Source organism: Chenopodium album, chromosome 3, assembly GCF_948465745.1.
Source record: "Chenopodium album chromosome 3, dcCheAlbu1.1, whole genome shotgun sequence".
NCBI lineage: Eukaryota > Viridiplantae > Streptophyta > Magnoliopsida > Caryophyllales > Amaranthaceae > Chenopodium > Chenopodium album.
The window spans coordinates 82,520,761-82,538,152 of NC_137836.1; the positions used below are offsets into that span (position 1 = coordinate 82,520,761).

Genomic DNA, 17,392 nt, shown 5'->3' on the forward strand with positions numbered 1-17,392 from the left:
TTTCCTTAAAATCTTATCATTCACATCTCGCTGTCGTTTATCACCACACTTTCTCTCTCTTATCCCAAATCACCACTCTCTCTCTCTCTAAAAATCCCCAAAATGCCTCCCAAAGGAGAGAAGAAACCCGCCGAGAAAAAGCCCGCAGAGGAGAAGAAAGCCGCCGCCGCCGAGAAAGCTCCGGCGGAGAAGAAGCCAAAAGCCGGCAAAAAGCTTCCCAAAGAAGCCGGCGCCGCCGCCGGAGACAAGAAGAAGAAGCGTCACAAGAAGAACGTCGAAACCTACAAGATCTACATCTTCAAGGTTCTCAAGCAGGTTCACCCTGACATCGGAATCTCCAGCAAGGCGATGAGCATCATGAACAGTTTCATCAATGATATCTTCGAGAAGCTTGCGCAGGAATCTGCGAAGCTCGCTCGTTACAACAAGAAGCCGACGATTACTTCTCGGGAGATCCAGACTGCTGTGAGGCTTGTTCTTCCTGGAGAACTCGCTAAGCATGCCGTTTCTGAGGGGACTAAGGCTGTTACTAAGTTTACTAGCTCTTAAATTGATTTAGGGATGAATTTACAGAGTTGTTTGTGTATTTAGGTTGTTCTAATTAGGGTTTCTAGTTTCTGCAGTTTGGTTGTTTGATTAGGGTTTGCTTTTGTAAAATTGCAGATATATGGAATGTTAAAGGATCTAAATGTTTTGTTTTCAATAGATTGTTGAATAATTTCTCAATTTTACATTCCAATTGCCGATTGTGTTAATTCGATCTGCTCTGTTTGATGTTCAATATTTTGGTTGGATTCTGAGAAAGATTTTCTGTTTGTGTTAAGGTATTAGCAAATTATTCGTCGGAGAATCTCAGCATTTTGAAGATATGTGATTAAGTGTTTAAACTGTTGATTGAAATTTAGTATATGACCTAATTGACGAAGATGTTAATGGTGCTTAATTTTAACTGTTCTCATTTTTAAATAGACTGGTTTTTGGACATTAATCGTTTCAATTTAGGCTTCTGAACCTCTCAATTAAGGATTGTTGCAACTAAGACCTTTTAAGAGAAGAAATTATTATACAAACATGAACACTCGATAATTCATTATGCCATTTGCATACTAGAGTCCCGATTTATTTTTTATACTAAGAAAATTGACCCCTTGTTATACATCAATAGACATTTGAAGTTAACATTATTGACTTGTTTTCATTATTGAGATATAATTGTTGAAAATTGATTCAAATTTTGATTTGTCATTCATTAACAAATATCATTACTCAAAAACAAAGATCCACAAACAATTCATTAACTTTTTTATGAATGCCAAATGCAAAGGAATAAGTCCTTATCTATACACACTACAGAGTACTATTTTAAGTTAGGGGTTAGATGCAAATATGTGTTATTTGCTCAAATTGTGCTTTATTACTCTTCATTTGTGTGTTTTGATGGACTCCAAGGGATGGACTATGATTGGCTAAGTTGTGTATAGTGAGCTTTGATATAGAAGGTAGCTAAATTAATGGATAATTTCAACTTAAAATAAAGCATAGGAAAAGCATAACCATATCAAAAGAAATGAATCAATGATGAAACTGACTATTGCCAACTATTTTTTTTATGACTTTTAATCCATAAATGATAATGGAGTGATTTCCATTGGGTTGTAAACTATACTTGTAGTGATAGGTCATGCGCCAAATATTGACAAACGACGAGAAAATTATGACATTTTGAAGATGAGTTGTTTATTAAATTTTTATAACTTCAAATGTGTATTTAACTTATAATTCCGGCTAGATTGTGGCAAAGCTTGTGGCAAAGCTTGTGTTCCAAGTACAATGTCGAATTATATAAAAATTTCAAGGTCAACTTCACCACCTGATAGGGTCATATATCCTTAGAATAGGGTGAAGGCCATAGTCTCGTGGAAGTTTAGCCTTTGCCTGTAAATACTCCGTGTGCAAGGTAGCTATTAAATATTACCCTTTAATCCTTAAATTCCTAAAATTTTGTTACTTCTTTATTTTTTTTACTTGAAAAACTTTGTTTATCAAGCTACTTGCATATGCTATATATGAGTTATAATTTAAATAAAAAAACTATTATTATACGAGATCTTGTTAAAGTTAACTTTGTTTGTTCTTTAATTATATCATGTTTTTATTATTTTTATTTATTGATGATAGGAAAATTAATTCATTGTAATAAATTGACAAACATAAAATAAGAATTGTTCAAAATGGTGAAAGGACTCATTAGAGAGATTGTAATATACACCCGGATATATGGTACAACTAAGGGTCTGTTCTGTTCACCTTATTTTAACTTATTTCAGGTTTAATAAGTTCAGATAAGGGTTAATAAGTTCAGATAAGTTTAGGGTTAATAAGTTCTAAATTAACGTTCTCCTCACCTTATTTCCACTTATTATATTTATATAGAGTTATTACTAATCAAGATTGCTTTTCACTTTTTTTTTTTTTTTTTTTTTTTTGTAAAATCTTATGTGTTTTATTATCATGATTTCATATAAGAATAAAGTAACATTTGCATAAAAAATAAAATTAAAGTAACGTTATACTCATAAGTTATGGTAAGACTAGATAAATTTTGCTTATATAAAAGTTAAGCAAATCAACAAGTTTAATATATTAAAAAATGCTAATATTTTCATATTTTATTGCTTTAATTTTAATATATTGTTATATATATACTCATATCACCAATATGTTACACAATATGTTTCAAGAATGACAAATAATGTCTAATAAAGTCTTATAAGTGTTAATAAGGTTTAATAAGTGAAAATAAGTGTTAATAAGGTGTAATAAGTTCAGATAAGTTCAGATAAAGGCTGATAAGTTCAGTTAAGTTCAGATAAGTAAAAATCAGGCGAATAAAACACACCCTAAGAATATTTGTTTGTTCATTCAATGATAAAATGAACAATAATCATCAAATTGAGCAAAAAATACTCTTAGGTACACCGAACACCCGAATGTATAAAACAATTTCAATACTCATTATAATAACATTTCGTTTAGGGTTTGAAGAGAAGTTAGGGAGAAAGTGAGAAACTATAAGATGTCCACTATTCTTCATGAGTCCCAATTTCTTCCATTAATTTTAGTACTACATCTTGCCATGGAACTATGGAAGATTACAATGAAATAGTTTCCAATTTTCCATGACAAGTGCAAATTACTTTATAAAGCCCAATCATAGAAAAAGCCCAATCCAGTAAGAACCAAAGCCGGTACTTCCAAATTACCAGGCGCGAAAATGACGAAATCTCCCAAAATAAAAAAGGCGGAAAATCCAAAAATTCCAAAACTTTCACTATCCTAAACCACCCACGTCATCGATCCGTGTATACTCCCATCAACCAATCAGAACCAACCTCTCCCATCTATATAAACACTTCTTCCATTCTTTTAACCCTCATTCTCATCTTAATTCATTTTCAGTTCTCTCTCATCATCTCCCCCAATTTCTCACTTTTTTCTCTCTAAAAAAAAACCTCAAAAATGCCGCCTAAGGGAGAGAAGAAGCCCGCCGAGAAGAAGCCAGCAGAGGAGAAGAAGGCCGCCGCCGCTGAGAAGGCTCCGGCAGAGAAGAAGCCAAAAGCCGGCAAGAAGCTTCCAAAGGAGGCCGGAGCAGCCGCCGGAGACAAGAAGAAGAAGCGTCACAAGAAGAGCGTCGAAACCTACAAGATCTACATCTTCAAGGTTCTGAAGCAGGTTCACCCTGACATCGGAATTTCCAGTAAGGCGATGAGCATCATGAACAGCTTCATCAACGATATCTTCGAGAAGCTTGCTCAGGAATCTGCTAGACTCGCTCGTTACAACAAGAAGCCGACGATTACTTCTCGGGAGATTCAGACTGCTGTGAGACTTGTTCTTCCTGGTGAATTGGCTAAGCATGCTGTTTCTGAGGGTACTAAGGCTGTTACCAAGTTTACTAGCTCTTAAATTAGGGTTTGAGGTTGGATTTGTGGAGTTTGTGGTGGTTATGGTTGTATTTATCGGTTTGGTGGTTATGAAATTAGGGTTAGGGTTTTAGATTAAGTTTTTATGATTATGTCTATTATTATTAGGTCTTTAGATTTTATCATTATGTTTCTGTTTATGTATTAGCTTGATGCAGTTATGATATATTAAATGCCTATTATAATTATATGGTACTTAATTTTTATCTTCTGGATTGCTAATTTGCGATTTTTATAATTGTTAATAATGTTTAATGGTTAATTGTTAAATATAATTTCATCAGTAGTATAAATCGTTGAAATTCAATTCCTTATGTCATTTATTGACTTATGCAATTTGAAGGTTAATCTGTAGATTCTAATGGTGTTTGCACAATTGAACAATTAAAATGTTTGTGTTTCATTGTTAGCAATTTGAGTTCATTGATTGTGTTATCCCTAATTCCTTTTCTCGCTGACTGCCAAATGTGGGATCTACTTCAATTGCATCAAGGTAATGGAGCTGTCATCGTAACCAATACATTTGAACCTCCGTTTTAACTGATCATATAACCATTTGTCATTTGAATTTGCAGGAGCATTAGAGCTGAGGTAAGGATGAAACTGAACAAAGAACTTATTTGACGTTCTAAGCTGAGGTACATTGTCTCGAAACACCTCATAGCTTTCAGATATGGTAGAGTTTTCATGTCGTATGTTCATTATCGTTTACCATGTGCCTCTTTATTTTTATCGTTCCTTTAGATAAGTAGGCGTAGGGTAGATTACTGTATATTTTTCAATATTGAAGTTTGTTCAGTGAAGCAAATAGGTACAGGATCCTTGTTTAATACCAAGTACTGAACTTATGTTGAAGAGCATGGATAGTTGCTAGGTGATTGGACCTTTTGATGTTGTCTGCTTGTGTTTAGAAAATTATATGTTGGTTAGTGCTTTATACTCCGTAGTTCATTAATCGTTAAGCAATCTGTTTGTTTTGAGGATGAGAAGTTGACGGTAGCTTGAGTGATTTGGCTTGGATTACTAAATATAGAGGAAGTATGCGAGCCATGTTTACTTACAAATGCTTTTACTTGTTTTGAATTGATGATATAAGCTATTCGTAATATGAGTTTCAGGAGCATTGAATTAAGGATGAATCAATTTGACGTTCAACCTGGTATTTCTCCTGGTGATCCCTTGAGAAGGTACGCTGTCTTGCAACCTTTTTTTGCCTTCAAATTTTCATAACTTGAGCTAATTATGGTTAGTATTTTTTATTTTCCATGATATCATTTTTGTTCGTTGCTTTGTGTCTAAGCTGAGTAAGTGTAGGGTATGTTCATCTTTATACTTCGGGATATTCAAGATTTCACGGTTGTTCAGTGAAACAAGTAGGTAAAATTGGCTGGTTTTTCTGAACTTCAATGTGTAAAAGCTAAAAGGCATGGATAGTTGCTGGTTAATTGTAGTTTTTGATGATTTCTGCTTGTGTATACTGGAGAAAATTATAAGTTGGTCAGTGCTATTTAGTTAAACATCATGCAATCTGTTAATATTTGTGTGATGAAAACTTGATGATATTATGGTGTGTAGAAAAACAACTCAGAGAAGAGTTTTCCATAGGTGGAGTGGTCCTTGTCTGGAGTTGAAACAACCTAGGGTTTTCAGGGTTTAGTTAAGAATTCGAAAATAATTTTGGCTTCACTAACTAATTCTTGTATTAAAGTGCCTCAGATATTATTTTTTACTGGTTGCTGAATGTGGAAGATAGCAGACTTTTGAAGCCAGTTGTAAGAGATCCATGTCGTTGATGTCCCTGTTCCTTAGTAGATCAATTATCAATCTTGTATAGCTAGATGAAATCTTGCAGTAGATATTGGTTTGGTAGTACTTATTTATACAAAGATTTAAGGGCTTTCTGATGTCAATGCCAGGGTTACAGTGTCAAACTGGTTTATTGTTGAATCAGCATAGCATACCATTATTTCCATGCAAAGTTTGGTTGCTATCAGCATCTGTACACCGTATATTTTGCTGAAGCAGTATTTTCTAGCTGAGCAGTTCAATACAAGTTCAATTTGAGTTGTATGCTCTTATCCCCCACCCCTTTTCTCCCCAGAGAAGGATTTATTTGTGCTTTTGACATCTTTGGCTTGCTTACAACGCTCTGTATTTACATATCCTTAACCACCATCCAACACAGTTTCTTGAGTACCCGAGTACATCTATTGGAGGCTGGGACTTGGGCGTTGTTTGTTCCTTTCCTTGCTCCTTCACCCCCTGCATTGCTTTATCTGAAATTTGTGATCAGGTTCTATGTTCTGAGTGTGTATGCTACAATGAATAGATTTTCTAACCTCAAGAAAATGAATTAGGCCACTAAATGCTTCATCTTCCTCAGTAAAAAGGGGGAAAAAAAATAAAATGTTTCATCAGTTCCTGTATCTTTATTGTCCAAATCAGTTTTGTTCTGTGATATTTATGTTGTTTGTATGCTTACATGCTTAGGTACTTCGGTATTTTTGGATAGATAGTCACTTTTATAAACTTTTGGCTATTTATGAAAAGGGAGCGGGGCTAGATATCTGGGATCTGGTCCGCTGGTATTACATGAGAACTTTAATAAATCTGCATGTGCATTGAGTAACGTCATGGGATATCGCTTACAATAAAATCTTTCCTTGGGTCTTATAATTAGTCGATCACATTACTGAAAACTTGAAGGATTAAGGAGATGTTGAAGTATGTTTCTGTTCCTCTATGTTCGATTCTTTTTTAGTAAGCTATCATCTGTAATTTTCAGCCGATTATTCTTGATTCTACCTGCTATATCTGTGCATTACATAGCTTTCTGATACTTTGGCCTGTTTCGTACTTATAAGTGTGATATCTAATTGCTGCAATTTTGTAGAGAATAAGTTATTTATAGTACGTATAGTAGATGGTTGGGTAGTGACCTATAGGGTTATTTGCTGCCAAATCAGTGGTGGCATGGCTAAGCCTTTTGATAGAGTTGAAGACCTTTTAACAGGGATTATAACTTCTTCAAAGATTTGGATAATGTATACTTAGATTTAGTGCAACAAGAGAACAAAAATTAAATCTACCTCTGTTGGTTACCATTGGATTGTTTAGGTCTCTGTGTAGAGCTTCTAATGCTCTATTCTTCATGGAGCTTCCACCTCCGACTTTTCTCCCAAGGTTTCCCCTTCTGCCTTCTCAACTTTTTCTTGCTTAAACCGTCTTTTTCTGTCAAATACTGAATCTATGCATTAAGTTTTAACATTTATAATGTTTCTATAATCCCATCGGTATATCCATATTTTTGTTTTCCTTCGTTTTTGTTGGCAAGTTGGAATCTATTAAATTCCAAGCATATGTTGTAGTTCTTAGAAGGAAATCATAGACAGCATCTCTTAATATGAGGCAAACATTAAATTTTATTTCACCCTTCCTGAAAAATCGGGTCAAAATATTATTTCTTTTTTTAAAAAAAAAAGCTAAGATGTTTATGCTTGGCTCCTCAATATAAGTAACTGGGTCTTTCAATAAGTGGACTTTATTGTGAATTCTATATTTAAGCTTATTTTATGTATTTAATTATTTCATATTTTTACTCGCTTGTTCCGTCTACTGGTGGTACCTCTGTTTGCTTTAATACTTGATATGATTTTAATATGTTTAAGTGTATAACTCCTTTTCTTCTTAAATACTTTCCTTTTCCTCACATTCTCAGCTTCTAAAATCTTTGATTCATTGTATAGTCGTACCTCGGTATCTATCCTGCTTTTTTTTTGCTTGATTTTTGATAGTGAATGAAGCAAAATATGCAAAAACTTTTAAGGGTGTTGGCGTGTTGCTATGTTAACCTTGGTTCCTCTGCATGGACTAATTAATTAAGATATGCTGTAAGTTACTTAAAGTTACTCAACTTTTCTTATTTTGTATTAATCATAAATGCAAACCTCTTCATGATGGATCCCTTTTGAGGTTTTAATTTTAGCCAACCTTTAGGGTTTACGGTTAGTGTTATAGATTGTTAAGTTTTGTGATTGCTTCTATCTATTAGATCATTAGGTTTTATGCTTATGTTATGAATCTGTGCTAGCTGGATGCAGTTATGAAATATTAAATGACTGTTCTTTGTATACGGCACTAAATTTCGGTATTGTTAACTTTGTTGTTTGCGAAAGTGTTTGTCTACTTGGGTTTCAATTTAAATGTAAACTGATGAAAATGTTGAATTTCGTCAGCATTTGAATTTTCAATGAATGATATGTGGATGAATATGATAGGTACTTTAGGTAGTTACAAGCTATTTGTTATTAATTTCAAATTAAATTCATTTAGAAGTCTAATTCATTGAATGCCAAAGCCTACTGATTTGAAGGTTTATCTTTAGATTCAGATGGTAATGCATATTATCAATAAGATTGCTTCATCTACACTGCCTTGGTAAATGTGGTGGGAGGCGACAGGAGATGTTGTTAAAGCATCTGGGTAATGTTGCTTTCTTTGTTCCAAAGTGGATATCCTTTTGTTTTGACTAAGGGCCCGTTCTGACTGAGGGCTTGTTCTCTTCGGATTATTTTTAGTTCAGTTCAGTTCAATTCAGCTCAGTTTAGTCAATCAGAACTGAACTTAACTTATTGGAGTTGAACTAAATATTTTATGAGAGAATGAAAATAAGAACTGAACTTCACTTCTTGGAACGGAACTGAAAATAATCTGAAGAGAACAGGCCCTAACACTACCAATTGTCTGATTGTCTCTACTTCCGTTGATATCAACCATTTTGAATTGAACGTATAACCTTTTGTCTATTGGATTTGTAGGAGGAATGGATTATTAGGATGAGGCTGAAAAAGAACCTATATGTCATTCTAAGCTGTCTTTGTTTTCTCTTGCTGTTCACTGGACAAGGTAAGTTGCTTAACAACTCTCTGTAGCTTTCAGGCTATGACTGAGTTTTTATGTTTTGAACTGTTTATAGTTTGTTCATTATGGTTTTCCATAATGCCTTTTTTGCTGGTTCCTGCATGTATGCGACTATGAGCTTTGTAAGAGTTGGGTAAGCTGTATATTTTGTGATAATAGTTCAGTGTAGCAAATAAGTAGTACTGACTGCTTGTGTATTAGTGGAGAAATTGTATGTTGTTTAGGGATTTTTAGTTCATTTATCAAGCAATCTGTTTATAATTGGAAGAAGAGAATTTGGTGATTTTTTGCAACTTGATTTAATTGGCATGGAGCCATGGATAACTGAATATGGAGAAGGTATTTGAGCCAAGCTGAGTCTATAACTGTGCGGTGCTGTATAAATTAAAACAACTCAGAGAAAATACAACTTATAGAAAATAAGCATCAATTTCACCAAGTTAAAGGAACTTGAGCAGGATGATATGCAGAGATTGAGTCCTTAGCCTTTTGATGGTCCAGAGAACTGAGTAACGGTGATTAAAATTTCATAACTTGAATACTCTGTCTGGATGTCAAGAACCAGGGTTGGGCCTTTGTACTTAATCTATAGATAGTGCAGGTTGCCTTTTAAAGTTTTAAGTTGTCACCTGTCTTTAAAGAGGCTTCCAGTAGTGACTTATCTTCAAAGACTAGGCTACTAGAGAAACCCCTGTGATTGAAGTTTAACCAGCCCCCTCTTTATCTACTTAGTCAAGTATCATTCCGGTAAGGAAGAAAGTCTAAGTGATTGTTTTTATTGGCTTGTAAGTTGTAACTACATGAAAATTTGACTTTCCTAGTTAGTTCAAATTGATTAACTATAAATGTTTGGTTGACGGTAACACAGGAACTGTAATAACTCCTATATCTACCAAAATAATCTTGGGATTGCCTAGGTATTAAAAATTCACAGGCATTGGAACTTCCCTATTAAGAAATATTTCCTACATCATATTCTTAGATAGGGGTGATTTGTGGAGTGATCTTTATGATGAGCATGAATTATACTGCTTAGATAGAGCCGTAGAGATCATTAATGTTGACACTTATTTAGGATCCTAATTTATCTATGGTCCCTAAATTCTGTTTTCTGACCTCAAAATCTCTTCAATTTCTTTCATATTAATATTGGCTTAGAAAGATCTTGTGGTGTGATCTATAGTTTCATGGGACTGCTTTTGGATTTGTTATTATTTATGATTTTGTGACCGATATGGAATTCAGATAATATGGGAGGTTCTCAACACGTCCGTTCCGTTTTCCTATACTCTTGCTATTGTTTCACGTATACATACTTCATAAGAGTATTGTGACCAATACGGAAATCTTGTTTTTCGTTGTCTACCAACTACAAATACTGAAATTGTTTAGGACATACATTTTGGGATCACAGAATTACAGAAATATCGGTAGTTTCTTTTAATATGATAATGGATGCCTTGGTCTTTTGGTTAATGGGGGTGGAATCATGTTATTGTTAGGATTGGGGATAAATAAAATACGAAGGATAAATAGTCGCTGAACGAAGGGGAAGGATAAAATAAGAAATATGAAATTTCTTCTCATAAAACCTTGAGTTTTTGAAGACTTAAATCAAACAAATGTTTCTTCCCCGGTTTTTCTTTTATCTTTCTGGATCTATCTCTGTCAAATGATCAATATAAGATTCTATATCTTGTGAGTTATCTTGACAAGTGATTTTTCCTATCAGTCATACAAAGGCATGTCCATATTCTCGTGTAACTATCCAACATCATTTTGCTATTTTGAAACTTGAATATGCGCTTTGGATTATCCCTATCAGAAAATAGGTGAATTGCAGTTTCCTTAAGGGTTGTGGGGGTTATGAGGTCCTCGACAGTTGAGATTTAGAAGCATCAATTAGATTTGTAGTATCTGAGCCACTAGTAATATCTGATGCAAGTTCCAACCTTTGAATGATCAGAGTTTACTGGTTGAATGATGGTATGTGTTCCATAGTGTTGTAAAGAAGGCAGGTATTCACTCAGATTGTTGACTTGTTTATTACTAGTAACTTAGTAAGCAACAATGCTGCCAGCATTTTGTCATGGTCTTATTTCTACAGTAGTTAACCTCTGCGTCAGTAAACAGGAAATTGGAAGTTTTGGTGTCAATTGACGCTATTTCTTACTTGATTGTTCACACAGCTTGGCATTGCTATTTTTTTTTTAATTGAATATATTTTGCTAGGGAGTGTAAGTGAACTCTAAGTTGGTGGCTGTAGGTGTATATTCTGTATATTCCAGAGAAAACAACATGTCTTTTGTAAGACTTCTCTTGTCTTCATTGAGGATCAAGCAACCATGTCTAGCATGAGTCGAAACCTTATATTTAGTTCAGGGAAAACTATAGCTAGGACCTACTGAATCATAAGTCTCACGAAATGAGAGGATAAAAACTGGATTGTGAACAGTGTTGAAGAAATGTATAGAACAATTAACAACATTTAAGTTGACTTCTGGGTACGTATTTTGAAAATCTTCTCTGCTATGCTTCTTTGGATTATTTACGCAGAAGGTTCTGTATCAGAATGCTGCAATCATAATTTGGTAGACAGTTAGTGACATGCATGTCGGTTTCCTCTACATTCTTCTCCAACTTTCTTTAACCTGGACCTATACTTAATTTGGAACTTTTGGATTATCTGCTGAATTTTCTGAAAAATGAAGAACTTTTCGTTGATTACATGAGTAGTTATTACTCTTATGAGGTCCCTTATCTGTTAATCTGTTATGTTATCATGAATCTAGTAACACACATCTGATGCCAGCTGCAATGTTATTCTTGGGCATTATTGTACTTTCCTCTTTATTGTTCAAAATGATGATATGATTCGGTGGGTAAATAAATAGTGAAGATCATCCTGAGGTTTTCTTAATTGGTGGATGGTTTTAATCTGAGTTTTCTTCATAGTAGTTTAGTTTGAACCAAGCTTTTTTCTAACAAGTCAGCCGGCTTGCACTCTGTAGAATCTGGTTTTCTCTAGCTGATTCCTAATAAGCTTTTGTATCCATAAACTGGGCAAGTAGTTGAATGAAGTTGTTGCTAAGGCTGGTGGGCATAAGTAGTAGTGCAGTCTGCACAATTCCTTACTTTTATGGTATTGCAAAGTGCCACAGCTTGAAATTTGCAATTCCAATGTTAGTAATTTCTGCATGGTGTTAACATGAAAATATTAGTGATTTTTCAGGTACTTATATGCTAGAAACCGATTATGATGTCGTGCTGATTCTGCTGATTACCCATGGAATAAGTAATGTGCTGCTTAAAAAACAACCACCGTTGAGCTTTTTATTCTGAATCTGAATATTTTGTCAAGGAAAAAAGGAAATAGACTCGAAAATTGAACAATGCATTAATGAAATGCAATTAACTTCTAGAGTAGGATAAGTTGAATAACCACCATCTTAGCCTACAAATGCCCTAGTGTCAACTCTAACTTATATCATGTCTACATTTCTTTATCTAAAGATTGTTTTAATGGTGTATTCTTTGCTTCATGCAGGTGATCAGGAGTTTGCTGTGCCTGCTGCATCACTATGGAACATTTTAATTGGGGCAGTGGCTTAAGATTGGGATCAGGAGTTGTTTGGCATTGTAAGATTCATGTGATTCAGGTCTGTTGTTTTACGTTTCCTGACTTGCACCTTTTCGTGGACTCAGGAAGCTCAGGGGCGGTTGCTTATGATTGAGTTCCGGTGCCAACACTCGCAAAGGAGAGAGACTCTTCATGTTTCAATTTGCAACTAATCCTTTTTCAAGTTTCAGTCTATGAAGTATGAACCAGAATTTATTGAATATTCTGTAATTCAATATTTCATGTCAAATCCAGAGCCTTCATTTTTTTTATTATAGTATTATTTATTTTTTTTTCCAAGGTAAGGTATAGGGGGGAAATGAGGCTCGAAGTTTCGAACCCCCGTCACATGGGGGCCATAGTGCCATACCAGAGCCTTCATGTACTAGTGGAAGTTGTACAATGTTATTTTATTTGATGAAGTGAAATATGAGTTCAGTTTGACAACGTAGTTCCTTATTTTGTAGTTTCAAATTTCCAAGTTTTGTTAAATCTGCAATTTTCCTGTATATCAGTACTGCCCAATTGCCAATTCCAAGCATCACAGTATATGGTAAAATAGATCAAACCTGCAATAGTCATTTTGTCAGCGTCAGATTTCATGCTAACAATATACAGTCTTGTTATGGAGCACTCCATAGTATCATTGTTTGAACTTACCTCAAAACATCATTTCTGATTTCACAGTTTTAAATTCCCAGTAGCATACTTCTTGCACTCAGATACAACTAAAATAAACAAAATCCAAGAAATTTTACTTAACATTTATAAATTCCTTATTTGTGCTCACACTAGGAATTTGTTAATACTATATCTACTCACTCAACTAATCTGGTTCAAATTAACTCACCCAACACCTTAACCAATAACTTTCAGCTTTCATGAAACACCTAACTTACCTCAAAACATTCACTCTTGACAGATGACTTTTTTTTTCGGAAAACTTGACAGAAGACTTAGAACGGCACAAATAAAAACTTAAAATTTATTATGGAATAAACAATGAATCAACTGACTTGAAATATCTCAAATCTTTAAGTAGGTTAAGAATCTCCAAATTTTAATCCATATACTATACAATTACAGCAATCAACTCTTTAATTAGGTTAAAAATCTCCAAATTTTATACTAATACTTAATAGAATTAGAGTTTCAAGATACTTTTACCAACAAATTGAATTGAACCACCATAACAATAAAATTGAAAATAAAAATTAAATTGCTCAAAATTGCAAATTAGAGAATAAAGATATAAGGGAGAATAAATATTGTTTTTCATTAATAAGCATATGATTGCAGAAACTGAATCAATCAGCTATTGACTCAATCCCCTTTAACATACAACCCCTGACTAACCCTTTAAAACCCTAATTAAACTTATACTACCATAGTTACAAAATGCAATAACACAAAACCAACTTCAAACATATCCTTCAATCTAACCCGAAACCGCCCTCGCTATCATCATCATCTAAGCTTTCTTAGGAGATTTAACACCCTTGGGAGATGGCTTCACATCCTTTGCAGCCTTATCTCCTGTCTTCTTTGGCAATAAAACTGGGTTTATGTTTGGTAGAACTCCTCCATGCGCAATTGTCACTCCTGAGAGCAATTTTCCAAGCTCATCATCGTTCCTTACTGCAAGAAGAACATGCCTTGGGATAATCCTGTTCTTCTTGTTGTCTCTTGCAGCGTTTCCAGCCAATTCCAGAACCTTCATTTCAACATAAATCAATCATCAAAATCCAGATCAAAATCAAAACGAAATCAAAACTTTAGATCTGAAAACACATTTTTGGAGAAATGAAATCAAAGATATGATTAGATATTATTGATAAAATACCTCAGCAGCAAGGTACTCAAGAACAGCGGCTAAGTAAACAGGGGCGCCACTACCAACACGCTGAGCGTAACGACCTTTCTTCAAGTAACGGCCAATTCTACCAACGGGAAATTGCAATCCAGCTTTCACTGAGCGAGTCACCGACTTCTTCTTGGGGCCTCCGCCCTTCCTTCCGGCGGCTCCCTTCTTCGCCTTTCCTCCTGTGGTTGAATCCATTGATAGGAATTTGCAGATATTAAAATGGGGATTTTTAGAGTGAGAAAGTAGAGAGAGAAAATGAATGAGTTTGATGGTGAATTTGGGTGGAGGGAGTTGTGGGTTTATATAGTGGAGTTGTGAGAAATGGGATTTTGGGGGGAGATTGGATTGTGGGTTTTGAACCGTTGGATTTGATTGGATTTACGGATTAGGATCTGTTTTTGATAGCGATCCGTGTGCTTTTGAATGGACCAATGGGAAGCGAGTATCATTTTTTTTGAAATTTTGGTTTCAGAATTGGAATCCCGCCACATTTCTTCTAAAATTTTCAACATTATTTTTGTTTCCCTCTTTGTTTCTCCGTACAAAATTTTGTGAAAGTAATTTTTTTTTTTATTACTAAATGAGCGAAATAATTAAAATTATTAATACGGAGTACGTATAATAATTTTATATATTCATATACCGTATATTTTAATATTTTATCTTGTTCTTTTTACCTTATTTTTACTGATTAAAACTTATTTTTATTAATTATCTATTACAGAGTACTAATATTACGGAGTATTATTTTTGTTACGAGTATTATTATTACAAATGATTACAAATTTATATGAGTGATATAATTATAAAAAGATCATTATTCAATGTATATTTAGTATACATGTACACTATGTGTTAATAAACTATACTAAACCTCATTCTTTTTTTCTTATATTTAATTTGCTGAATTAAAATAGTTTTTATTGATTAGAACTTATTTAACTAATTTTCTAATATATATTTTTTAGAGTTACTAATTTTTATTGATAAATAAACTAAAATTTATTTCAATTAAGTAAGCTCTTTTTTTAAAAGATTAAATTTACTAAATTAAATAAATTTTACGAGTACTGAACAGGAGTTCAGGTGAATGCCTAGTAAGACTATTATGTACTAGTTTGTGTGTTTTAAATAATAAAAGTTATATACATACTCCGTATGATGCATTCAATTCATCTGGTTTTACTTATATTATCTGAATTTATGTTTGTCTTATTTTAACTCAACTTACCTAAACCTAGTGTGCCTTATTACTTAGGCAACTCGCTTTTATTAATCTTTAATTATTTATCATAATTTATTTCAATCATATATACTCCTAAAGTTATCTTACTTGTTATCTTACTTGAATTATCAATTATTATGTGAACTTATCTAAACCTCAACAACTTACCTAGACTCATAATGTCCTATTACTTAGGCGATTCAGTTTTATTAACCTTTGTCATAACTTATTTGAATTAATTATTAACTCCTAAAGTTATATAAAATTTGAATTAACAACTTTTATGTGAATTTATCAAAACTTGCTCTTCTTTAAATATAATTAAGGGATGGTAAGTAGAACAATGTCTTACCCTTAAGCTTTTTGCAGCTAATAAGTATACCGGCTAAGAACCAATCCCAATGCACGCAATCAAGCATTGTAGTATATTTTCACCCAAAATTATATATATGTTTCAATTAGGGGTCTGTTGTATTTACCTTATTTTCATTTATTTAGGTCTAATAAATCCAGTCCAGGTGAATTCAATTCAGAAAAAATAAATTATAATAAGGGTTATTCAATTTCAAATTACAACTAAACCAAGGTTTAATAAGTTCAGATAATTTCGGTTTAGTTCAGATATATAAGTTTAAATCAGGTGAATAAAAACACACCCTAGGTTTTACAAGATCTAAGCTAAGGTTGTGTTCTTTGCATATTACAAATATAAGTTTTAGGGTATATTGAAAAGTTTTTTTATAATAAAATCCTATCCATTAGGTTATGTTGAGGTCTAAGAAGTTTATTCTCTCAAATCCACACTCTTGTAATTAGGTCTAATCAATTTTAGTTTTGTTTAACAAGTACAAACTAGGTATATCTAGATTCAATAAGTTCAAATAAAGACTATTCAGGTCTAGTAAGTTAAGGTCACATAAGTTAACATCAAATAAAGTGAACATAACACACCATAGTAAGATCAATTCTCATCCAATTGTATGCTCCAATCATATATTTTGGTTTTGCTCTTCCTTGGTGAAAGAGAAGGGCAAACCACTTGAATGAAAAAAAGGAAAAAACGCTACAAACTTAAATCATTGTTAAGATCTTGTGTTGCAAATGCTAACACGTTACACTCATTCCAGTATTCACACCAGCGTTTTTTTTTTTTAATTATTATTTTTTTTATAATATAGTGGACCTATGATTTGAAAAGTTGTCTTAGAGAGAACTAACCATGAATTCATGTCACATGTGGTTTCATGTTCAACAAGTTCAAATTATTTCAGTAGATTTGTGATTAAGATAATGCCCCCGTTGTTATTACATCCTCTAACTAGATGCTTGTATTAGCAGATGGATTCCAATATAATTGTCTCTTGTCTGATTTTCCCCCAAGTCTACCACACCATGTACCAAAAATCTTAGTTAGAAAATTACAAGTGTATATAGCTAATACTAAAAAAAAGAATATATAAGCATCAATAACTGGGTTAAGAAAACATAAAGTGGATCTCGATGAATCATTCAAATGTGTGAATTCAAACCATGAACTTTTACAATACGTACCATCATGTGATCTAGTGACAAAGCTTTGAATAGAGACCGGGAACATGCAAACAAACAAGAAGATTTTTTGTGGATAGAATAATAATTACTAGTATCTAAAAGCTCAGTATTAATTAAAGTCAAAGCTATGGATCAACCTATTTTCCATCAATTTAGTGGATGAAGCAAAAGGCTATTAGGCATAAATCAACTCAAATCAAGTTCTAACCATAGGTGTGATAATTCCATAA

General features: G+C 33.4%; 2 protein-coding genes and 1 long non-coding RNA gene across 4 annotated transcripts; 2 read left to right on the forward strand and 1 right to left on the reverse strand.

The window, feature by feature from the left end:
• Window positions 1-20: 20 nt before the first annotated feature.
• Window positions 21-4,189, forward strand: LOC145624532 (putative histone H2B.1). Its single transcript, XM_081677582.1, has 2 exons — window positions 21-541; window positions 3,533-4,189. The coding sequence occupies exons 1-2, from the start codon at window positions 103-105 to the stop codon at window positions 3,964-3,966; spliced, it is 873 nt and encodes a 290-aa protein (XP_081533708.1). The 5' UTR covers window positions 21-102; the 3' UTR covers window positions 3,967-4,189.
• A 296-nt stretch (window positions 4,190-4,485) lies between these two features.
• On the forward strand, window positions 4,486-12,976 carry LOC145620006 (uncharacterized). Of its 2 annotated transcripts, XR_014108178.1 has the most exons (5): window positions 4,486-4,621; window positions 5,102-5,170; window positions 8,368-8,465; window positions 8,801-8,888; window positions 12,451-12,976. It is a non-coding gene; the product is annotated as an uncharacterized LOC145620006 (long non-coding RNA). The 2 variants fall into 2 exon arrangements; XR_014108177.1 differs by lacking the exon at window positions 8,368-8,465.
• A 790-nt stretch (window positions 12,977-13,766) lies between these two features.
• LOC145620015 (histone H2A-like) lies at window positions 13,767-14,655 on the reverse strand. The gene is made up of 2 exons (XM_081674678.1): window positions 14,366-14,655; window positions 13,767-14,236 (listed from the first exon to the last, which is right to left on the reverse strand). The coding sequence occupies exons 1-2, from the start codon at window positions 14,579-14,581 to the stop codon at window positions 13,994-13,996; spliced, it is 459 nt and encodes a 152-aa protein (XP_081530804.1). The 5' UTR covers window positions 14,582-14,655; the 3' UTR covers window positions 13,767-13,993.
• Between the last annotated feature and the right edge of the window lie 2,737 nt (window positions 14,656-17,392).

Excerpts from the sequence above, each read along its gene's own strand:
- LOC145624532 (XM_081677582.1), top strand. The coding sequence starts at position 103 with ATGCCTCCCAAAGGAGAGAAGAAACCCGCCGAGAAAAAGCCCGCAGAG. Across the intron at positions 542-3,532 it reads GGCTGTTACTAAGTTTACTA|GAGAGAAGAAGCCCGCCGAG; the intron begins GCTCTTAAATTG and ends TGCCGCCTAAGG.
- LOC145620015 (XM_081674678.1), bottom strand. The coding sequence starts at position 14,581 with ATGGATTCAACCACAGGAGGAAAGGCGAAGAAGGGAGCCGCCGGAAGG. Across the intron at positions 14,237-14,365 it reads TTGAGTACCTTGCTGCTGAG|GTTCTGGAATTGGCTGGAAA; the intron begins GTATTTTATCAA and ends GTTGAAATGAAG.